This window comes from Myotis daubentonii, chromosome 15, assembly GCF_963259705.1.
Source record: "Myotis daubentonii chromosome 15, mMyoDau2.1, whole genome shotgun sequence".
Taxonomy (NCBI): Eukaryota; Metazoa; Chordata; class Mammalia; order Chiroptera; family Vespertilionidae; genus Myotis; species Myotis daubentonii.
In genome coordinates, this window is record NC_081854.1 from 1,934,726 (window position 1) to 1,958,340 (window position 23,615).

General features: G+C 59.2%; 2 protein-coding genes and 1 pseudogene across 2 annotated transcripts in view; 1 reads left to right on the forward strand and 2 right to left on the reverse strand.

Moving 5' to 3' along the window:
• LOC132216037 (popy Class I histocompatibility antigen, A-1 alpha chain-like) overlaps window positions 1–23,615 on the forward strand; it is a 296,300-nt gene that overhangs the window by 263,959 nt on the left and 8,726 nt on the right. The gene's annotated exons all lie outside the window — the stretch shown is intronic.
• Window positions 3,385–23,029, reverse strand: LOC132216041 (class I histocompatibility antigen, Gogo-OKO alpha chain-like; annotated as a pseudogene).
• On the reverse strand, window positions 4,507–7,063 carry LOC132216040 (class I histocompatibility antigen, Gogo-B*0102 alpha chain-like). Its single transcript, XM_059665074.1, has 6 exons — window positions 6,895–7,063; window positions 6,494–6,778; window positions 5,978–6,253; window positions 5,114–5,389; window positions 4,886–4,990; window positions 4,507–4,586 (listed from the first exon to the last, which is right to left on the reverse strand). The coding sequence occupies exons 1-6, from the start codon at window positions 6,965–6,967 to the stop codon at window positions 4,522–4,524; spliced, it is 1,080 nt and encodes a 359-aa protein (XP_059521057.1). The 5' UTR covers window positions 6,968–7,063; the 3' UTR covers window positions 4,507–4,521.

The following is a 23,615-nucleotide window of genomic DNA, read 5'->3' on the forward strand; positions in this document are numbered from 1 at the left end:
TGGGGATCAGCCTGCTATGGGGGCACCACTCATCCTGGTCAGCTGATCAGCTGTGGACCCGCCAGCTGAGCTGTGCTCCCATTGTGGTAGCACACTGACCACCAGGGGAAAAGTTCCTGCGTTCAGCATCTGCCCCCTGGTGGTCAGTGTACGTCATAGTGACTGGTCGACCGGTTGTTCCACCATTTGGTTTCTGGGCTTTTATTATATAGGATGTCACTCCAATAAATTTAACTTTTTTTTTTTAATATATTTTATTGATTTTTCACAGAGAGGAAGGGAGAGAGATAGAAAGTTAGAAACATCGATGACAGAGAAACATCGATCAGCTGCCTCCTGCACATCCCCCACTGGGGATGTGCCCGCAACCCAGGCACATGCCCTTGACCGGAATCGAACCTGGGACCCTTCATTCCGCAAGCCGACGCTCTATCCACCGAGCCAAACCGGTTTTGGCTAAATTTAACTTTTAAACAATGAATGAAAGAAATGAACCTTGTTTCAAGTATTATAGGTTGTCAGTACTTACCTGCTAATTGGGATGTTTACATACAGAGCGGACACAAGGAAAGGAATGTGTCTCCCAATCTCCCTCCTCCCTTCAAAGAAATTGAATCAAATGGTATGACCATGGCGCTGGAGTAGGTGCTCCTCCATTCTCTAATCATGTAAACGTACATAGTTTTTATTTTTATTTTTATTTTTCAATTACAGTTAAAGATTATATGGGTTTCCGGCATACATCAGAGTGGTTAGACATTTGTATAAATCACCAAGTGATCCCCCTGAAAAGTCTGGTCCCCACCTGGCATCACCATAGTTATTAACGATCTTACTGATTATTTCCCCTATGCATGTAATCATATTTTAATTAAAAAACTATGACCCTCCATGTCATAATCAATAAATTATTGATGGTATCATTTGTGGTGACCATGTAATGCTACATGCATGGGAAGTATTGATTATTGAGTTCCACAGTGTCAGTGGCCAGTATTAATTTAAACTCTTCTGCCAATGGAATTCTTGCCTTGTGATCCAATGCTTAATGGAGACCACTCTGACAGAATGATAGTATTTAGTCTAGAAAACAGTCTGCTTTTCCCTCAGCGTCCACATCGAAGACGCCCAAGAATGTCCAAAGAATGACGTATGGGGAAAAGGGTCCTGGAGGCCACAAAGCCCAACTAGAGCACAGAAGATTAACAGAATTCTCCTTCGGTATTTTCTCAGGCTCGACATAAAGGATATGAACGCAGAAACCATGACGTTGTTCACGACTGTAACAAACAAAAACAGCCACCTGCACGTCACGGACCAATCTTGGGCGAAGAAGGAAGGCAGGGAAGTCAGTTGTAATCTGGGGGATGTAAGTCTTTCTCAGTCCGTCCTGCGGCTGCCTGACCTGCCTTGGCATTTAGTCTCCTCAGACTCGAGAAGAAATCAGCCACCGTTCTGAGGAACTGCCTCCATCCTGCCCTCCCTACACTGTGTTGGTCAGGAATTCCAGTCGCAGATGGGAAAACGAGTTATGGTTTCTTGTCAATATTTGTTTGGGGACTTGATGGAGTCAACCACTTTCTCTATAAAACTCCTACACTGTGCACTAGAGTGAGAAACACATTCTGTGAAGCAATAAAAGGTCATAATGCATCGGGAAAATGTTCCCTTCCTTCTACCCAGGGGGAATGTGGAGTCACTGATTGAATTGGAGGCCTGTGGTCCCTTCACTCCTGTCCAGGGAGAGTTGCCAACAGGTACCCCTCGGTGTCCCTTGAGAAGAAACACATAGGTGCCATTCCCACCTTTGTGTTTCTACATCAACTGCTTCATCCTGATTTCCTGACCCTCCAATGGAATTGCTTCCCTTATCTCACCCCTCTCTGCTCAGGTGTCCCATGGGGCAGAGTGACTCACCCTAAATTCCAATATATGTGAGATCCCTGTAACCTCATTAAATCCTCTCCTTTTATTATTTCTTTCAAAGGGGAGGTGGGAGAGTTGGCATCTTGAATAACTTTCCAGGCTGTGACAGCCCATGTGTGGCACCGCATTGGGAAGCATTAGGGGACACGGTAGGAGTGCCCAACCAGTGAAAGGGAGCCATCATGTAAGTTGGGTGGTTTGAGGTACACAAGGGCTGAAAATCCCTTTCTGGAGAACAAGTAAATTCTCACCAACATGGGTAGGGGTTGTCTTTTCTCCACGCTTTTGCCAACAGGCGTCTCTCCGTTCGGTCCATCTGTCCTTCTGAGCCTTTCACTCTCTCCCTTGTCCCATGTGTGATCTCCTGTCATCCTGTCGGTGACGCTCAGCCTCTGACTCCCCGACACCCCATCCTGCTCTCTGTCTCCAGGTGCAGGGAGTGCAGCCAATGCATTTTCCACCAGGTTTGGAACAACTTACTTTCCCACCAGGAATATATGAGACAGAATGTGTCCACATTCTTGTGAACAATTGGTTTTGTCTGACTCTGTCATTCTCAATGCTGGGAGGTGGGCAGCAACATCACATGAGGGCTGAATTCAATTTCTCCTCTGACTACCACTGTTGGGCAATTTTCCTAAGTGTCCGGGCCATGTAACCATCCTCAAAGGACGATGCATTGGACACACTGTTCATGAGTGAGTGGACTCTGGTAATGTGCCAGGATCTTCAATTATTGGGACACTTTTGCTATTAATGGATCTGAGAAAGTGTCTGGTCTTTGCCCCTGGCTCCTGGCACTGAGCTCCTAAAACCCTGGGCATCTCCTGAGTGAGAAGTGTCTTTGGGATGCTGATGAGATGGCTCTTGGCTGAGGGTCCTGGACAGAGTCAGGGTGGGGGCTGGTCCCCAGAAAGACCAAGCTGATCAGAGGGTCGGAACCTTCAGGCCCTAGAAGGAGGCAAGAACAGGAGGAGCCTGAAATGTATCTCTCCAACCAGAGTCCTGTGCGCAGGGACCCCTGGGCCAGCGGGACAATGACGGCAACAATGAGCCCTGATACTGTCAGACGGGGAACCCAGAGAATGAGACCAAAACGCCTACACAAACACAGTAACAGGCATCACATCCACAAAAGCAAAGAAACAACAAACACCCAGGAGAGAGGTTCTGAGGGTCAAACCCAGACCTGAGCCTCGGATGACGAGGGGCCTGGAGATGTGATTCATTCGAACAAGTGACAAGGCTTGTGTGTCCCTGTGAGCACAGGCCCTGGTGGGACAGGGACACTGAGGGACAAGGTCAGAGGAGCAGAGAGGTGACCCGGCCGAGGAGTGACCACGTCAAAGCCCACGATGCAATGAGCACCACCTGGGCACAGGCCCCGACCACACTCCGTCCTCACAGCCTCTCCCGTCCCCCCTGCAAAGAGCACAAAACACACAGGAATCTGCTGAATCCTTGGTGCTTCCATTTATTTCCTCTGAGAAAATAATTAATTAAAGGGTCTCCTTTAATTACCCGTCACCCGTCACAGCAAGAATTAAAACATGAGGCCAATCCACAGTCTCATTTCAGTACGGAGCAGGAAGTGGCAGCTCAGAGCCCCAGGGAGGAAAGGCAGGGATGGGGAGGGCCCAGCCCAACTCTGCTGACAGGAAAGTGTGGGAAGCAGGGCTGAGCCAGCCCTCCAATCAGAGGTTCCTGAGTCAGGAACTGGTGTGGGGAAGCACGGGACTTGGTTGGAATGTCTATAAGGAGGATTCTCCGACAGGTGGGGGCCTCTGAGGGGACTGTGCCTAAGGCGGCAGCCCCTACCTAAACTTGTTGAAACAAGTCTATCCCCCAGGGTGTTCTGCTAGAATCTCTATGCTCAGTGTTTTGGACCCGACCTTGTAGAAGCAGGTGCTTTCTCAAGGATGCGTACCCTGCAGATTGTATCCGGAGATTAATTTTAGTTCAAGCGGTTATGACAATAAAAGCCAAAGGAGGCAGGTGAACAGGGCTACTTAGCAGTGATAGCCAAGTAGTGCCTTAGCCTCCCTTTCACAGAAAATGTGTGAGAGCCATCATTCATCCGTTGCTCAGGGTCTGCCAGTCACCCCAGCAAAGTAGGAGCGAGAACACATCTTCCATCACTCAGTCCCCACAAGGCAGCGGCCTCACGCTGTGGAGGACAAGCATCATGAACACATTCAGGTCAGTGGCAGTAACTGGTGACATTCTCAGAGTCCACTTCATGCTCACAGTGTCCCACTGACTCCCCAAAACCCAGTCCTCCCCTCTGCCTATCCCTCCACACATCAGGGTCTCCCCTTTAGAAAGTGAGAGAGACACATCAGAGCCCTGGGTGCTGTCAGTGCCTGAGGGAGACAAACCAGGACCAGGTCAGAGCCCCAGGGCAGGAGACTAAGGAGGAACTAAGGGGTACGGGGTCCCCCATGGCTCCTGTATGGACTGTCACAAGGTCTCAGGGGTCACCCCTCCATACTCACTGGCAGCCTGAGCATAGCTCCCTCCTTTTCCACCTGCGGGAAGAAAACATCCCGTGAGAGACCAGGGAGGAGGCAGGGCCATGAGGTCCTAAAGGAAGCCCTAGTCCTGGGCCCCAGAGAAGTTTCCAGAACCCTGTGTACAGACCCAGGGCAGGACCAGGAAACCTGAGGGAAGTGCATGTGTGGGGACTGGACCCACCACCGTCCTGGAGGTCTGTGCTCAGCAGGGACCTGCCCTCTGACCTGGGGCTGCTGGGCATGGGGTCTCCATCACCAGCATCATCAGGTGATAAGTGGGTCCCTCATCATCCCACGGGCCTCACTACAGAGTAAGTGTGAGCACAGAGCCCCACACTGGCCATCACACGTGTGGGATGATGCTTCCTGCGAATAAGGCAGAACAGACATCTACCTGGGCTTAAAGCCCCAGTGGGACAAGACACTGAAATCCCACCACTGCCCACCTGAGCGCCTCCTCTCCCACATCACAGCTCCAGCTACGGCTCCCAGCAGAACCAGGCCCCCAGCGACGCCCATAATGATGAAGATGAAGGTCTGAGAAGGAGGTTCTGAGAGGAGAAGGGAAGGGAGGGTGAGGGCCCTGACTCCAGGCCTCAGCCCCAACCCCACTGAGGTCCCTCAAAGCCAATCCTGCCCTGAGAAGAGGCTCTGTGCCCAATGGCCCTCCTCACCCCATCTCAGGGTCAGGGGCTCGGGCAGCCCCTTGTGCTGCACATGGCACGTGTATCTCTGCTCCTCTCCAGGGGGCACCCCCACGGCAGCCCACTTCTGGAAGGTCCCGTCTCCCGAAGGCCTGGTCTCCACCAGCTCCATGTCCTGGGTCTGGTCCTCCCCATCATGCTGCCAAGTCAGGCTGATGTCTGCAGGGTAGAAGCCCAGCGCCCAGCACCTCAGGGTGACCTCATGGGCAGAGACTGGGTGGTGGGTCACATGTGCCTTTGGAGGGTCTGAGGGGAGGAGAGAAAATGCAAGAACTTTGCATCTGCCATGGGACACTCCAGCAGCGCCCATGTGACCATCCTGAGAGTTGACAGACACCTGGGGTTGGGAGGGAGCACACAGCCCACACACCAGCCAGGACACAGACACCTGGAAGGACCTCCCAATCTTTAGAAAGTTCTAGACTCAGAGTGACAGCCCAGGGCAGGAGGCAGGTCTCTGCGGGGAGAAAAGGGATTTGTGGTCCCGACCTGAGTGGAGGCCACGTGACTCAGAAAAGCTGGGGTGAGGCCTCAGACACAGTGGGTGTGGGCAGTGACAAGGCCTGAGGGAGAAGGACCCCGTGGGTCCCAGAGCCCCTGCAGCGTCCATGGGAACCGCTGATGGGCTATTTCAGGGGGTCTCCCTGCACCCCAGGAGAGCCTGCAGCCCTAACTGTCCCTGAGAGGAGGGGGGTCCCTCTGTTACCTGTCCTAGACATCCAGGGAGCTCCCTCCCTGACCACAAGGAGGGGTGTCTGACACTGACCCCGTGTCCTGTCTCCTTTTAGCAGCCCCAGCCCCGGGGAGAGGGGGCGGCCCCAGGGTCCCTGGTACCTGCGCGCTGCAGGGTCTCCTTCCCCTTTTCCAGGTAAATGAGTAGTGACTCCACACACAGGCCCTCCAGGTAGCTCCTCACACGCTCTGCCTCATCCTCCGCCTCCCACTTGCGCCCGGTGATCTGAGCCGCCAGGTCTGCTGAGGTCCAGGAGGTCAGGTCCTCGTTCAGGGCGATGTAGTCGGCGCCGTCGTAGGCCCACTGACTGTACCCGCGGAGGAGGCGCCCGTCGGGTCCCACATCGCAGCCAAACATGCACTGGTAGGTGTGAGACCCTGACCCCACTCAGAGGTCAGTCTCTAGCCCCCGAGGTCAGCCCCGCCCCGCCCGCCCCGCCGGGACTGAATCTAAAACTGAAATTGAAATCGGGTCAACTTCCCTTCGGCTCCTCCCGGGTGGAGGCCGGGCGGGTCCCACCGCCTCGGGGTGATGCTCGAACCGGGTCCCTGGGGGCGGGGGGGACCACGGCCCGTCCGTGGGGAGGAGGGTCGTGATGGGCCCGGCGCGCGGCTCACCGTCCTCGCTCTGGTTGTAGTGGCCGCGCAGGATCTCCAGGTTCCCTCGGTAAGTCTGTGCGGCTGCCTTGAAGATCTGGGTCTGCTCCTCCCAATACCCGAGGTACACCTGCTCCACCCACGGCTGCTGCATCCACGGCGCCCCTGGCTCCGCCCTGGGACTCGCAGCGTCGCTGTCGAACCGCACGAACTGCGTGTCGTCCACGTAGCCGACGACGAAGAAGCGGGGCTCCCCGCGGCCGGGCCGGGACACGATGGTGTAGAAATACCTCAGGGAGTGGGGGCCTGGGGGGCGGACGGGGGGCAGGGCCGGGGCTGGACACGCGCCTTCCCGGCCCCGCGCCCCCGCCGGGTCCCCTCGCTGCTCCCCGCACCGCCGCCCCCTCCGACCCCGCACTCACCGGCCCAGCTGGGGGGCAGGACCAGCGCCCCCGAGAGCAGCAGGAGGAGGGTGGGGGGGCTCAGGACCCGCATCCTAGGCGTCGGGGGACCCTCTGAGTCCCGGCGCTTCCGCGGAGGAGTTATAACCGGGAGCCCCGGGGACGCTGATTGGCTGCTCTGGAAACCTCTTAGCCAATGGGAGTGAGAAGTGGGGTTGCGTCACGAGTCTCCAGGACGGAAGCGCAGACACAGGTTGAAAGAGGAGAAGTGAAACCCAGGGCGCTGGGGAGTCCCCACCACGGAGCTGCCCCCCCAAATTCTGTCCCCTGCGGAGCCCTGAGCGCAGGCCTGGGCCCTGGGACTCGGTCCTGCCCCTCCTCCCGCGCGGGGCGCCGTCACCCTGTCCCCGAGGCCCGGCCCGGGCGCTGTGCTGTTCAGGGACTTTCCAAGGTTTTGGTGTCACCATCTCTGTGCGGCCTCACACACAGGCAGGCGCCCCGATAACCTTGTGTGTGTGGTGACGTCATCACAGTGACCCTCAGGGATCACACAGGGTGAGACAGTTATTAATCCATGTCGCATGTCACTGCCTGTGAGAGGGTAACAGGAGTCATGTTTTTATGAAAAACACCAATTTCCCAAGTGAGCAGGAGGGGAGGGGAGGGGAGCAGCTCCCAGGTCACATCCTGGCGGTCTCCCTGGCAGACGCTGGGTTTTCACATTTGCTTCTGCGTGTTGCCTGTGATTGGGGCTGCAGCAGAGTAGGGAATAGGCGGCCTCACAGAAACGGGCAGGCGCAGGGCTGTTACTCACCTTTTCAGGTAAGTGTGGGTGGTCACCTGTGACAGTCACTGCCACCACACAAGTGGGAGTTTCTGAAAGGGCTTTGCAAAGTGAAACATGAAACCACATTGACTATATTCTTCTTGTTTTAGTTTTTTTAAATATTTATTTTTTATTTCAGAGAGGGAGAGAGAGATCGAAACATCAATGATGAGAGAGAATCATTGATCAGCTGCCTCCTACACGCCCCACACTGGGGATGGAGTCAACAACCTGGGCTTGTGCTCTGAGAAAAAGTTGAACTGTGACCTCCTGGTTCATAGGTCAATGTTCAACCTCTGAGCCCCGCTGACTGGGGGATATTGAATAGTTTCTGTTCTGTTCTGTCACAGTCCCCAGGGCTGTCTTGCTGGGTGGCTCTGGTCCTCATGCAGGTGATGTAAAGTGATGCCTTGTGTCTCTAAGTCCCAGAGACCTTCCCGTGCTGATGCATTGAATCACGTCATCAAAGCTCACAGGTGTTGTGTCCCCACAGAGCCCCCTAGGAAAGCTGTCAGCACTGGGGAGCGGTCTAGCTCACGTGGTGGGACACACCTGTTCCAACATTCTGGTTTTCTCTTGGGGGCTGACATTGTATCAGGACAACAGGACTGTCAGTTGTCAGCTGCCAGGTGATATTTCCTGAAGGGACAAGCTCACGTTCATGTTTGAGAAAGTGTGAGCCAATTCACCAAATCTCAGCAATCCTAGTGTCTGTGTCATTCTTTCTTTTAAGTCAACATGGGCCAGGCGGGTGTGGCTCAGTGGCTGAGCATTGACGTTTGAACCAGGGGTCAGGGTTCCATTCCTGGATAGGCACCAGCAGGCCTGCAGGTTAGATGGGGGGGGGGGGGGGGGCTGGGAGGGGGGTTGCAGGAGGCAGCCTATCCATGATACTCTCCCTCGTGGATGTTTCTGTCTCTCCCTCTCAGTTCCCCTCTGGAATCAATAGAAATATATTAAAAATTTATTTTAAAAGGGTTGGCTGGAATCCGCTGTGGGAAGGAGGGTGGAAGGCGAGGAGGAGCCGCGGGACCAGCTGTGAAGGCCCCGGAGGCCCTGGGAGGTCCTGGCCGCCTGCCTGTTCGCTGTGCCCCGCCCCGCGGCGCCAGCGATGACCTGATGGGAACACTCGGGGCCCACCGGCCCGTGTCCGTGTGAAGAGGAGGCGTGGGCAGCCGTGCGCGGGGTGCGGGGCGGGGGGGTGGGCTCCCCTCGTGGCTCCTCCCGCACCTGGCGTCTGGGACTCAGCCCCCACTGACTCTGACGCGGGGTCCCCATAAAGGAGGCTCCGCCGTGGGGGCCTTCCCTTTCCTCAGGAGTTTATAGGACGTGACGCGGGGACACTAACCTAGGGCTCAGCCCAGGTCCCCCCAGGCCCCATCCCCTTCCAGGCACTGGACCCAGGGACCTGGGAAGGAGCGCGCTTCGCACGCAGAGTCCGCCCCTCCCAGCCCCTCTCTCCCTCCCGGGGCGGGGCTCCCGCAGCCGCACCCACAGCCCCAGCGCCGCCGCGTCTCCACCGCCTGCGGGGGGCCGGGAGGAGAGTGACGGCGACCCCAGGCCGGGCCGGGACGCGGTGCAGGCCTCCGGGCGGGCCCCCCACCCGGACGGCCCTCAGCCCAGGCGCAGCGTCGCGCTCAGACGCTGTCCTGGGCGGTTGGGAAAGTGAATTTTCCCTGGACGGAGCCCCCGCCTAACCCGCACCGGCCCCCCCCCCCGAGAGACCCGCAGGGAGGGGACCCCCCGGGGAGGGAGGGCTCCTCGCGGGGCCTGGTCCTGGCAAAGGGGGGCTGGGCCCGTGAGGGGAGCCTGGGGATGTCAGCTGAGCGCCCCCTTCCACCGACTGCGAGAAAGGTTATCATTATTATTTTTTTCATTATTACTATTATTATCATTACCTTTAAGTTAAGAAATCCTGTCGTTTAAAGGAGACCGTTGTATTTTATTTTCCTTTTAAAAATATTTTTTTACTGATGTCAGAGAAGAAGGGGACGGAGGCAGAGAGAAACATCAAGGATGAGACAGAATGATTGATCCGCTGCCTCCTGCACGCCCCCAACTGGGGATCGAGCCCACAACCCGGGCCTGTGCCCTTGACCACAATGGAACCCTGGACAGTTCAGTCCACAGGCCGAGGCTCCATCCCCTGAGCCACACCAGCCAGGGCAGGAGACCATCTCTAAAGCTCCACTTGGCACCTGCTTGGCCGGGTCACAAAGCCCAGGAGGGAGGGAGGAGCCATCACTTCCCCGCCGAGGCCCAGCAGCTCCCCTAAGGCCCCCCGCTGTCTAATCCACCAGGAACCCAGGGGCTCTGTGGGGACCCCAGGGCTTGTTCGAACTTGTCAGATTCCAGGGGCAGCAGGAGACCCCGTTTCATTGAAGTGAAGGAGGGACACGTCCTGAGGAGGACAGACCTGCCCCCTGGCTCAGCCCCTGCGCCAGGGAAGGGCCCGCTGCCCCAAGGACCTGGGTTTGAACATGCAGCCCTGTGGCTGGGAACCAGCCCCTTCCCCTCAACCAGGGGGACTGAGAGGGAAACTCAAGTCCAAGAACAGACCCTACAATGCGGCTCATGGGCGCGGCTTGCGCAGGTTGGGCGCTGGGCTTGGGGGGCCTGGCCCAGGATGAATGGCCACCGCGGACGCCTCTGCTGCTGAGGCGGAGGCTGTGAGGCCACAAGCAGGGGGGTGCGCCCCGAACCCAGGTCCTGCCCCAGCTGCCCCTGCGGAGCCCGCAGGAGCCCCCGGAGCACGGCCTGGGCGCGGCTGCCTCCAGGGCGCAGACCCTGCAAGTGGGGACCCTGAACTTGGGCAGCCGCTTTCTGGGGGCCTGAGTGAGCGGCGTCAGGCCTGTGCTGAGGCGTCATGGTGGTCACAGGCCCTGCCTTCCCGCCCACCCGCCCTCCTGGCTGCTGCAGCCCCTCCTTCCGGGCCCTGTTCACCCGCAGCCCAGCGAGCGCGGCGGTGGAGCTGCGGGCTGTGCGGCTCCGTCCTCCCTGCGCGTCCTCCGCTGCTGCCCGGCCGCTGAGCGTGACCGTGGGGAGCAGCGCGGGCTCCTGGGCGCGGGGCTTCCTGCAGAGGCGGCAGGTCAGGGCGAAGGGCGCCGAGCTCTCCCTCCAGGGAGACTCCCAGCGGCCACTCCCAGGGCCCCTGCCCAGGAGGCCCGCCTTCCCGCCCCCAGCCCCGGGGCTCAGACCTGGAGCTGGGCGGCCGCAGCCCCCCGCGCCCCTGGGGCCCGTGTCCACACCGAGCAGCGGGAGCCGGACTCGGTGCCGCGCAGCCCGCGGCCCAGCGGCAGAGGGGCCGCAGCCAGAAGGAGGCGGGTGGGGGCAGCGGCGGCCATGGCGGCCAAAAGGTGGCCGCTTCCCACATGGGACCTGGCCGCCCGCCGGCCTCCAGGAGGCCGGCGCGGCAGGGGCGGCGGCAGGGGGCGCGGTGAGCGGCCCAGCGTGTCCCCGCGGACAGCCCTGGTCCCTCCGCGCCTGTCCCAGCGACAGCCTGGCGCCATCACAGTGAGAAGGGCGGGAGGGGGATGCGGGAGAGGAGGGCAGAGAGCAGCCCGGCAGGTCTGCGCCGTGTGCACCACGCACAGCAGGACGATGGCGGCCCCGGTGCCCAGAAGGGGGAGGCCCTCCCTTAGCAGGTGGCCCCTGAGCCCGAATCGCCTCCGGGGGCGGAAAGACGTGGCGTCTCTCCCTGGCCCCGCGCTAGGCTCACCGTCCTCGCTCTGGTTGTAGTAGCCCCGCAGGTTCTTCAGGCGCAATCGGAAAGTCTGTGCGTGGACCTTGAACTTCCGAGTTTCTATGTCCCAATCCCCCGGCCTCTCCCGCTCCATCCACGGCTGCTGCATCCACAGCGCCCGCGGCTCCCCCTTTGGAGTCACAGCGTCGCCATAAAACCACAGGAACTGCGTGTTGTCCACGAAGCCGACGGAGAGGAAGCGGGGCTCCCTGCGACCGGGCCGGGACACGCTGGTGCTGAAATTACTGAGGGAGTGGGGTCTGGGGGGCAGACGGAGGGCAGGGCCGGGGCTGGACGCAAGCCTTCCCGGTCCCGCGTCCCTGCCAGGTTCCGCCGCTCCTCCCCGCACCGCTGGCCCCTCCGACACCGCACTCACCGGCCCAGCTGAGGGTCAGGACCAGCGCCCCTCCCCCCCCCCCCCAGAGCAGCAGCAGGAGGGTGGGAGACCTGAGGAGCCGCATCCTTGGCGTCCCGGGTCCATCTGAGTCACAGTGGGTCCCTGGAGATATTATAACCTGGAAGCAGCCAATGGGGGTGAGCAATGAGGCTGCCTCATGAGTATCAGGAAGGAGGAGTCAACAGGGAATTTGAGATGGAGAAGGGAAACCCCAGGGAGAAGGGGAGTCCCCAACACTGAGCAGCTCTGATCCAGACTCCTCCCTGGGGCTGAGACCTGAGAGCCAGGCTTTGGCCTGGGCCTGGGCCCCGCCCCTCCTCCTGCAGGGGGCGCTCTCTGCCCACTGTCTCCCTGAAGGTGCATCAGGCTGGTGCTCTGAGCTCCACTTCCCCCAGAACATGCCAGGCGTCCCATCAAAGCTTTTATGAGTGAACTAGAGGTTCCTCAGTCCACCTGCACACTCTCGCAATCTGGGACGCCTGGGGGGATATCTGACTGCCGATTTAGGCCTGAGCAGGATCCCGCTCACACATAAATTGGCAGTCAGACATCCCTCTCACAATCTAGGACCCCTGGCTCCTAACCACTCTCCTGCCTTCCTGATTGCCCCTAACCGCCTCTACGTTGGCCCCCACTGCTGCAGCTTCATCTGGGAGGTCTCTGGAATGATGTCCAGAAGGTCGTTCGGCTGTCTGGTCTAATTAGCATATTGTGCTTTTATTATTATAGATAACAAGGGTCCCTCAGATGCAGCCCTAAGATGGACATGGGCGGGCTCCGTGAGTAACCTCCATCGCAGGCAGGGTCTTCATGTCCCTATAGAACCCTGATGCCATTACCGAGTACAAGCAGGGAGACTCCAGTTTTTTAAAATTCCCGGAGTCACCAAATGTCCTTTCCCTTCAGGAGCAGTGGGTGCAGCTTATGAAACTGCAGTGCAGGTGGCACAGGAAGGGGACAGTGAGTCCCCATCACCCTCAGCTCCTGCATCTCCAGATCTGTTCCTCCTCCCACCTCCCCCCTCATGGGCTCAGGACACTGGCACCCCCGGCATTGAGTTCTCAGGACCCCGTTCCCTCATCTGTGACACGGGATGGTGACAGGACCATGGGGAGGAGCACAGGGCAGGTGGTGGGAACTCTGGCCTCAGGACCACACAGCTCCGACCTGGTGTCAAGGTCACTCAGGAGTGAGCTTAGTGCCGCCTGGGGATGTTGCTTCCCCACTCCTGCTTCCTCCTGGGAGAGAGGAAAGTGGATGTTAATACAGAACAAAGTTCAGGGGTGCTGTGAGCACCATGTGCCCTTCATGCTCACTGTGCTCACACGGCTGGGACATGTGAGTCCTCACACAGAGCTCATAGGAGGAGCAGAAGCCACGGTGGTGGGTGATGTGACTGGTTTCCTTGTTGGATTGTCTGTGGCGACCTGGGATGAGAGGATAGAACATCACAGTGTCCAATGGGAAGAACAGGCCTGGCATGTTGCCCAGTTAAACTACTTTTGAGAGTTGGCCAATGGACACAGTCTCTCTAGGGATTTCTCTCTCCCTTTCCTGCCTCATGCACAGAAAGCAACACTCACACTCACAGTACAGGAGACACACAGAGAGCAAAGAGCCCCCACCTCCCAGGGAGATGGAGACAAGGGCACCCCCTGCAGGATTTCAGGAGGAAACACACATGGTCCTCATACCATAAGGCCTGACCCCACAGACTAAGATTCTCAGTGAATATCTGTGTGTGTGCGTGATTGTGTGTGTGTGAGTGTGTGTGTATGTGTGAGTGTGTGTGTGTGTGTGTGTGAATGGACCTGATTTTATGCCAGAATTTTGAAGTTAAAACCCAACGTCTGCCCATCAATTTCATCAGTTGTCCAATTGCACCCACACCTGGGCCTACACCTCCCTCAGGCTGAGGAAAGGAGCAGACCCTACGCACATGGATGAGCAGCTCACTGGCCCCGTCACCCCAGGCTTGGCTCAGATTCCACAGGGAACCCCGTGCTCGGGTCCCTCACTGTCGGGGACTCTAAGACACAGAGAGGTGCAGGAAGCTCAGAATTGGCGGGAATCCCGCCCTGGGACACCCCCAGCACATGACTCATTCCCCCACTCCCCAGCCCAGCAGAGCCAGCAGAAGCAGCTCAGACACAAGGGGGGCAGCGCCTGTCCTGCCCGATGGGACGACCCACCCCAGTCCCATGTCCCCTCCTGGAACCACCCTCCTCTCCTGATTTCTGCCCTGAGATATGACACAGGGTCTGGTCTCTGCCCCTGGCTCCTGGCCCTGAGCTCCTGAAACCCTGGGCTTCTCCTGAGTGACAGGTGCCTGTGGGATGCTAATGAGGTGGCTCTTGGCTGAGGGTCTGGAGGCTTCAGCGTGGGGGCTGGTCCCCAGAAAGACCAAGCTGATCTAGGGGCTGGAACTCTCAGCCTCAGGGCCCAACCAGCAGGGACAGGGGCTGGAGTTCAAGTTCCATCACTAGTGGCCCACGATCCAATCAATGATGTCCACGTCGTGAAGATTTTATAAAAAGCCCTTAACCATGGGGTTCAGAGAGCTTCCCTAGCAGTGTCCACACCCACATGCTGGAGGGGTTGGGGTGACAGAGGCCCCTGCACTGGGGGCCCTCCCCCACCTTGCCCCCTGTCCCCTTCATCTCGCTGCTCACTTGGGTCCATGTGATAAAGGGTGAGAGTGAGCCCGGCGCTTCCCTGAGGGTCCTGAGTTCATCCAGCACATCATGAGCTGGGTGGGGAGCCCTCACTAGTGTGGCCACGCCGGTCAGCAGGGCAGGTCACTGGGGACGGGAGCCTGAGCCCTGGGTGAGGGGTGAGGGGGTCCTGTGGGACAGAGCCCTGCCCTGGGGGCGATGCTCACTCCAGGGGGTCCCGGGAGAACAGAGCTGAATGGCGGGAACACAGATGGAGTTGGAGAAGCAGAGACCTGGGTGAGCGGAGGGACACCCCTCCCATCGCACAGACTCAGTGAGAGACCCGCCCTCCTGCCTGTCACTCACCGTCACTTGTTCTCCAGCCCAACCTGCCCCCTGTGCACTCAGAAGGCCCGCCTCAGCGCTTTGCTCCCAGAATTGGAACCGGCCCTTCTTCCCACCCTCAGCCCGCACCTGTGGCTCTTCCCACAGGAGGATCCCACGCGGGAAGAGTCTGGTCAGTGGCAGGGACCACGTCCCTCCATCCAAGAGGGAACCCCACGTCCCCCCCAACATTCGTTTATCTGGACCCGAATTGAGGCTCCCCCCTCAGGCGACCGCATGCCAGGCTCTGACTCCAACCAGGTGACCCTGAGGGGCTGGGGCTGGCGGAGAGCACTGGGCAGGGGCGGGGGTGGCAGGAACAGTGTCAGGGACCAGGGGCAGCAGAGACAGCAAGCCAACAGCTCGCTCCCTCCCCACCCGGGCCGGCGCCAGCGCAGGGGACTCCCTGTGCCCGCAGCAGCCAGTGGTCCCTGTGGCCGCCATGGGTTGGGCTCCCCCTGGCCCTGTGGCCTCAGCCTGACCTGTGGCCCGGATCCCATCAGAGCCCATGGCGCGCAGGGCTGTGTGAGGCAGGAGAATGGGGTCCATGGTCCCCAACAGGGGGCACATCTGTTCCTGAGAGCAGGTTAGAGACACGCTGACCCGGACCCACTCCCCGAGTCTCCCCCTGACGGCCCCTCCCTCCCCACCCGGGGCAGGGACACCGACAGGCCCCTCCCAGCCTCACGCCCATCATTGACCACACGGCCCCCCTTCCTTTCCGGGGACAAACACACAAACCCTTTCCCTTTTGGGGAGGCCGGTCTCCGTGGGCGCTGTCGCCGACCTCAGCGGCTCCCTGTCTGGCTGAGTCCCGCACCCTCTGTGGGCTCTTCACCCCCAGCCCCGCCGCGCCCCGCTCAGGGAACTGGGCGCCAGACCAGGGTCTCTGTGCAGCCGGCCCCGCAGGGAGGCGCCCGCGGCCCCGGGGTGTCCTGCGTGGGTTCTGCTGCTCCTTCTGGGACCCAGACCCGTGGCCTCGGCCCCAGCCTCGCTGTGTACCCAACGCCGCCCCTCAGCCTGGACCCCGGAGTCTCAGCGCGTGACCAGACCTCCTGCACCCCGGAGAGCGGGTTCGGGACATGGGGGCAGGACTGCAGAGCGGACGCGGGTTCGGGGCGATGGGGTGCTCAGCACGGGGTCCTGGTCGGTCCCTCCCTCTTGTCTCCTGCAGCCTCACTCTCTGGGGGGCCGCGTCCCTGTTTGAGGCCTGAGATGTCCTTTCTGTGCGTCGCCGCCCAAGTCTGTTTCTCCAGCGACACCCCTCCTCCTCCAGGCTCATGTCCACCTGCCAGTCTCACGGCTCCTGGTTTCCAGCAGACACCTCCCTGCAACATCTCCTACAACCAACGTCTGTGACGCCCCCCCCCCCCTATATATGCTGCTCCCTGCGCCTCCCCATCTCCGCTAACAGCAACTCTCTCCTCTTCCTTCCACCCAATGACATTTCTGGTGACATTGCCCGCTCTCTCCCAGACCTGGATGGACCCATAAGGAGTGCTGTCCAGTCCTCCTCAGAAGGTTCCAGAATCCCACTGGCCCACTGTTCCCTCTGCTCACCCCGCGGAGGGATCTCCCGCCAGCACCCCGCAGGCCCTCCCGCTCCCCCGCTGCCCCCTCGCCCCCAGGTCTGCCCTCAGCACAGCAGCCACAGCGGCCCTTTATGGGGCGTCACCCCACGTCCCTCTCCTGCTCCAAACTGTCCTGGGACCCACCTCCCTCAGCACAGCCCCTGCCTTCCACCCCCTCCCGCCCACGTGGTCCGCCCCCCTCTGTCTCAGCTCCATCTCTCTCTGCTTCACCCCCACTGGCCTCCTGCTCTTCCCAGAGACCAGACCCCCCTGCCCCAGGGCATGCGCACTGCAGGTTCCCACCTGGACAGACCTTCCTCCAGGCGGCCTCCTGGGTCATGACCTCCCAATCTCTCCTCAACCTGACCTAACAAGCCCCACACTGACCACCCCATGAACAGCCGCCTGCCCTGGCCCACAGCCTACACCTGAGTCCCCTTCCCGTGGAGTCCCCCAGAACCCTTCCCTCTCTCACCCTCACCCCTTCCTGTTCACTGGCTCTTACACACTGTGTGCCCCACACGCCTGCCCACGGGCCAGCAGGTCTCCCACCCCCCTCAGTGAGGCCCCCAGAGGCAAGCCCAGCGCTCACATCTGTCACTCAACCACCTCTCCTGCAGGGGGAGCCCCTCCCTGTGCTGGACACAGTGTCCTCATGGCTGTGGCCCCAGCACAGCTGTCCTGGGGCGGCTGCAGCTCAGGGTCCTGGCTCTTCCTGGGGAGGTCACTGCCCTGCACTGCCCCCAGCGCTGCTCCCCTAAACCTGCAGCTGCCCTCCCTCCCCACATCCTGGGGGCCACTGGAGGCTGGAGAGGGGGCAGCAGGCAGAGCACAGTCCCAGCAGGACCTGATCCCAGAGGAGGAATGAGGGGACCCTCCTCTGTGCTAACTCCACAACCTGGTTCCCCCGAAAGTTCAGGGAAAGAACATGAGGCCCGAGAAGGAGGCAAGAGCAGCAGGAGCCTGAAATCCATCTCTCCACACGCGGGGTCCTGTGTGCAGAGACACGTGCCTGTGGGACAATGACAGGCAATGTGTACCCTGTGTCAGACGGGGACACCCAGAGAATGAGACCAAAATCACACACAGAAAACATCTGGCATAATGTCCACAAAAGCAACAAAACAACAAACACCTGAAAGTGGGGCCTGAGGGCCAGACCCAGGCCTGAGCCCAGGCTGACTTGAGGGCCCCACAAAAGCCCTCGCTGTCCAGGGTCCTGGAGATGCGCTTCATTGGGACACGTGACAAGGCCTGGGGGGTGTGAGGCCCTGTGACTACAGGTCCTGGTGCAACAAGGCTCTAATGAAGGGACAAGGTCAGAGGAGCAACAAACATGACTCAGCGGAGGAGTGACCACATCAATCCCATGATGCAATGGGTGCCTAGCGAGCACAGGCCTCCACCACACCAGCTTCTCAAAACCTCTCCTGCCCCCTCCTGAAACAGACTCTGCAGGCAGATTCTGGAAGATTCTCAGGTTTCCTCTCTACAACTTTAGGAATCTTCTCCTCCATGTAACCCATCAACCCTTCATGGCAAGAATTTGAAAAAAAGGAAACAAACGAATTCACATGCAGATTCTTATTTTCAACAGTGAATCAAGACATGAAAACTCAGTGCAACAGGAAGTGAAGACCCTGAGGGAGATGGCCTCACCGCAACTCTGCCAGAGCAGGAAAGTCCCCGGAGGGAAGCACAGGTGGGAGGGGTGTGGGGACCAGCGCCTGCATCCTGCTGATGAGGGGACACTCGGATGCCAGGGGCAGATACAGCGGTCAGGGATCCTGAAGGTCCCCAAGGGGAGGCTTGAGTCCATGTTTTCCCACTCGTCTGTATGCTGTGCTGTGTTCACCCCAATCAACTCTCCTTCCATCACCATTTATCCCCGCTCCATCCTCTTCCACCTCCCCATCTCCCTCCCTCTCTAGCAACCACCACACCATTGTCTGTGTCTATGAGGTTTTTGTTTTGTCTTGTGGTTTTTTACTTATCCCTTCACCTTTTCACCAACCTCCACACCATCCAAGCTGTCAGCCTGTTCTCTATGAGTTTGTTTCTATTTTGTTTACTGGTGTTTTCTGTTCATTAGGTTCCACCTATGATTGAAATCATGGGGTATTTGTCCTTCTCTGACTGGGTTAGATCACCTAGCATAGTGCTCCCAGACCCATCCATGCTGGTAGAAAGGGTAAGAGTTCTTTTTTTTCTATGACGGAGAGTAGTATTCCAGCATGTAAATGCACCACAGCTTTTTTTATCCACTCATGAGCTTTAAAAGTAATAATAATAGCAGTTAGCATTTATTGAAAAATTCCATTTTACTTTCAAAACATAAATTACGGAATTATGCAATGGGGGGAGTCTGGCTGAACTATAGTTTATATACAAAAGCTTGAGGGAGAAACAGTCATCAGGCATTTTGGAGGCACTTCCTTTGTTGTTAATGTCACCCGAGGATAGTTTTCCATTCATGGTGAAAGAGAGGAGAAGGGAGCGGGAGACAGAAGGAGAAAATATCAACGCGAGAAAGATCCAGTGGTTGCCTCCTGCCCAAGCCCTGACCAGGGCCAGAGATGGAGCCAGAACCAAGGTACTTGCCCTTGACCAGAACTGAACCTTGGACCCTACCTTCCCAGGCAGAAGCTCCACCCACTATCTAACCAGCTGGGGCTGCAAGTACCTGTTCTAGCCCATCTTTCATCCACAGGACTTTGTGCCCTGGTGAGTTTGGAAGCCCAGCCATTAAGGCCACCATCTAGGCAGGAAGCAGGAGGAAGAGGAAGAGAGAAAGTGGGACCCTGACAGCCTTAGACACTTCTTTGACAGAGCCTTTCCACAGCTCTTTTCTTATTTTTATTGATTGATGTTAGAAAGAGGAAGACAGGGGAGAATGAAAATGCTGACATGCTGTTCCATTTATTCATTGGCTGATTCTTTTTTGTTGTTAATCCTCAACCAAGGATATCTTTCTATTGATTGATTACACAGAGGGTGTGGGAGGAAGAGAGACAGAGGAAGAGGAACATCTACAAAAACAAACAACAAACACCCCAAGGCTTAGGACTGAGGGTCAGACCCAGGCCTGAGCCCAGGCTGACTCCACCCCCAAATCCCTGGCTGTCCAGGGTCCTGGAGATGTGCTGCATTAGGACACAGGACAAGGCCTGGGGGATGTGAGTTCCTGTGAACACAGGTCCTGGTGGGACAGGGTTCCACTGAAGGGACAAGGTCAGAGGAGCAGATAGGTGACCCGGCTGAGGAGTGACCACATCAAAGCCTATGATGCACAGAGCCTGCTCCATCCTCACAGCTTCCCTTGTCTCCACCTGTGACCGGCTCAGCAACAAAAACATGTGATCCATGAAAGTTCTAGGTGCTTCCATTAATTTCCTCTCAGAATTTAGGAGTTTCCCCTTTAATTAACCCCCCAACCCTTCATGACAACAAGTAAACAAACAAGGTCACATCCAGAATCTCATTTCAATACAAAGCAGGAAGATGCAGCTCAGAGCCCCAGGGAGTAAAGGCAGGGAGGGGAGGGCCCAGCCCACTTATGATGCCAGGAAAGTGAGGGGAGCAGGGCAGGGCCAGCCCCCCAATAAGAGGTTCCTGAGTCAGAAAGTGGGAGCGTGAACATCTTCCATCACTCATTCACCACAAGGCAGCGGCCTCACGCTGTGGAGGACAAGCATCATGAACAGACTCAGGTCAGTGGCTGTAACTGGTGACATTCTCAGAGTCCACTTCATGCTCACAGTGTCCCACAGACTTCCCACCACCCAGTCTTCCCCTCTGCCCACCCCTCCCCACATCAGGGTCTTCCCTTTAGAAGCTGAGAGAGACATATCAGAGCCCTGGGTGCTGTCACTGCCTGGGGGGGGGGGGGGGGGACAAACAACAGGACGGGATCAGAGCCCCAGGGCAGGAGACTAAGAAGGAACTATGCGAAGGGGGGTCCCTCATGGCTCCAGTCTGCACTGTCACAGGGCCTCAGGGGTCCCCACTCCATACTCACCGGCAGCCTGAGCGTAGCTCCCTCCTTTTCCACCTGCGGGAAGAAAACATCCCGTGAGAGACCAGGGAGGAGGGAGGGCCATGACACCTAAAGTAAGCCCTAGTCTTGGGCCTCAGAGAAGTTTCCAGAACCCTGTGTACAGACCCAGGGCAGAACCAGGAAACCTGAAGGAAGTTCATGTGTGAGGACTGGACCCACCGCCCTCCTGGAGGTCTGTGCTCAGCAGGGACCTGCCCTCTGACCTAGGGCTGCTGGGCACGGGGTCCCCACCACCAGCATCATCAGGTGATAAGTGGGTCCCTCATTTCCCACGGGCCTCACTACAGAGTAAGTGTGAGCACAGAGCCCCACACTGGCCATCACATGCATGGGGATGGTGCTTCCCATGAAGGAGGCGGGACACACGTCTACCTGGGCTTGAACCCCCAGTGGGACAGACACTCAGACCCCAGCCCTGCCCACCTGAGCGCCTCCTCCCCCACATCACAGCTGCAGCCACAGCTCCCAGCAGAACCAGGCCTCCAGCGATGCCCATGATGATGACGAAGGTGTGAGAAGGCGGCTCTGGGAGGAGAAGGGAAGGGAGGGTGAGGGCCCTGACCCCAGGCCTCAGCCCCCACCCCACTGAGGTCCCCCAGGGCCCCTGCTGCCCTGAGAAGAGGCTCTGTGCCCACGGCCCCTCCTCACCCCATCTCAGGGTCAGGGGCTCGGGCAGCCCCTCGTGCTGCACATGGCACGTGTATCTCTGCTCCTCTCCAGGGGGCACCCCCACGGCCGCCCACTTCTGGAAGGTGCCGTCCCCCGCAGGCCTGGTCTCCACCAGCTCCATGTCCTGGGTCTGGTCCTCCCCGTCACGCTGCCAGGTCAGGCTGATGTCCGCAGGGTAGAAGCCCAGCGCCCAGCACCTCAGGGTGACCTCACGGTCAGAGACAGGTGGTGGGTCACGTGAGCCTTTGGAGGGTCTGAGGGGAGGGGAGAAAATGAAGGAACTTTGCATCTGCCATGGACCCTCCAGCAGCGCCCATGTGACCATCCTGAGAGTGGACAGCCACCTGGGGTGGGGGAGGGAGCACACAGCCCACACACCAGCCTGCACAGAGGCACCTGGAAGGCCCTCCTAGTCTTTAGAAAGTTCTAGAATCAGAGAGACACAGCCCATGGATGGAGGCAGGTCTCTGAGGGGCGAAAAGGGATTTCTGGTCCTGACCTGGGTGGAGGCCAGGTTGATTCAGAAAAGCTGGGGAGAGGCCTCAGACACAGTGGGTGTGGGCAGCACACAAGCCCTCAGAGAGAAGGCCCCCGTGGGACCCAGAGCCCCTGCAGGGCCCATGGGAACCACTGATGGGCTATTTCAGGGGGTCTCCCTGCACCCCAGGAGAGCCTGCACCCCTAACTGTCCCAGAGAGGAGGGGGTCCCTCTGGTACCTGACCTGACATCCAGGGGGACTCCCTACTGACCCCAAGGAGGGGTGTCTGACACTGACCCCCTGTCCTGTCTCCTTGTAGGAGCCCCAGCCCCGGGGAGAGGGGGGGCCCCAGGGCCCCTGGTACCTGCGCGCTGCAGGGTCTCCTTCCCTTTGTCCAGGTGAATGCGGAGCCACTCCACACACAGGCCCTCCAGGTAGCTCCTTGCAAGCTCTGCCTCACCGGCCTGGTCAAAATTGTTCTTGGAGAGCTGAGCCGCCATGTCCGCCACGGTCCAGGAGGTCAGGTCCTCGTTCAGGGCGAGGTAGTCGGCGCCGTCGTAGGCGTATTGATGGTACCCGCGGAGGAGGCGCCCTTTGGGTCCCACGTCGCAGCCATACATCCTCTGGAGGGTGTGAGACCCTGACCCCGCCCCGCGGTCAGCCCCGACCGCCCGCCCCGCGGGGACTGAATCTAAAACTGAAAGTGAAATCGGGTCACAGTCCCCGCGGGCTCCTCCCGGGTGGGGGCCGGGTGGGTCCCGCCGCCTCGGGGTGACGCTCGGACCCGGACCCTCGGGGCGACCCCGGCGCGCGGCTCACCGTCCTCGCTCTGGTTGTAGTAGCCGCGCAGGTTCTGCAGGTTCCATCGGAAAGCCTGTGCGGTTTCCTTGAAGATCTGCGTGTTCCGGTGGAAATACTGCGGGTCCTCCCGCTCCACCCACGGCTGCTGCATCCACGGCGCCCGCGGCTCCATCCTCGGATTCGGGGCGTCGCTGTCGAACCGCACGAACTGCGTGTCGTCCACGTAGCCGACGGTGAGGAAGCGGGGCTCCCCGCGGCCGGGCCGGGACACGGCGGTGAAGAAATACCTCAGGGAGTGGGGGCCTGGGGGGCGGACGGGGGGCAGGGCCGGGGCTGGACACGCGCCTTCCCGGCCCCGCGCCCCCGCCGGGCCCCCTCGCTCCTCCCGCACCGCCGCCCCCTCCGACCCCGCACTCACCGGCCCAGCTGGGGGTCAGGACCAGCGCCCCCGAGAGCAGCAGGAGGAGGGTGGGGGGCCTCACGACCCGCATCCTCGGCGTCAGGGGGACGGTCTGAGTCCGGGCGCTTCCGCGGAGGAGTTATAACCGGGAGCCGCGGGGACGCTGATTGGCTGCTCTGGAAACCTCTTAGCCAATGGGAGTGGGAAGTGGGGTTGCGTCACGAGTCTCCAGGAAGGAGGCGCCGACACAGGTTGGGAGAGGAGAAGTGAAACCAGGGCGCTGGGGAGTCCCCACACGGAGCTGCCCCCCAGACTCTGTCCCTGCGGAGCCCTGAGCGCAGGCCTGGGCCCTGGGCCTCGGTCCTGCCCCTCCTCCCGCGCGGGGCGCCGTCACCCTGTCCCCGAGGCCTGGCCCGGGCGCTGTGCTGTTCAGGGACTTTCCAAGGTTTTGGTGTCACCATCTCTATGCGGCCTCACATGACATCAGTTATAGCTCTGACCAGGTTGAGCGATGTCTCCTACAACCAAAATTTTCAGGTTCAAATCCTACACAGGGTACATACCTAGGTAGGGGGTTTGATTTCCGATTGGTGGCTATGGGAGGTAAGCCATAGATGTTTCTCTCTCACCTCCATCTCTCTCTCTCTCTCTCTCTCTCTCTCTCTCTCTCTCTCTCTCTCTCTCTCTCTCCTGCCCTCTCTCTAAAGAATCGGCTCCTCCTTCCCGCCCAGCTCAGGGCCTGCCCCTCAGAGCCTGGCTGTG

What these genes read in the sequence shown, in the direction of transcription:
- LOC132216040 (XM_059665074.1), bottom strand. Translation starts at nt 6,967, where the DNA reads ATGCGGGTCCTGAGCCCCCCCACCCTCCTCCTGCTGCTCTCGGGGGCG. An exon ending in CTACAACCAGAGCGAGGACG is followed by an intron (nt 6,254 to 6,493) that starts GTGAGCCGCGCG and finishes GAGTGGGGTCAG; the next exon opens with GGTCTCACACCTACCAGTGC. An exon ending in GGAGACCCTGCAGCGCGCAG is followed by an intron (nt 5,390 to 5,977) that starts GTACCAGGGACC and finishes TCCTCCCCTCAG; the next exon opens with ACCCTCCAAAGGCACATGTG.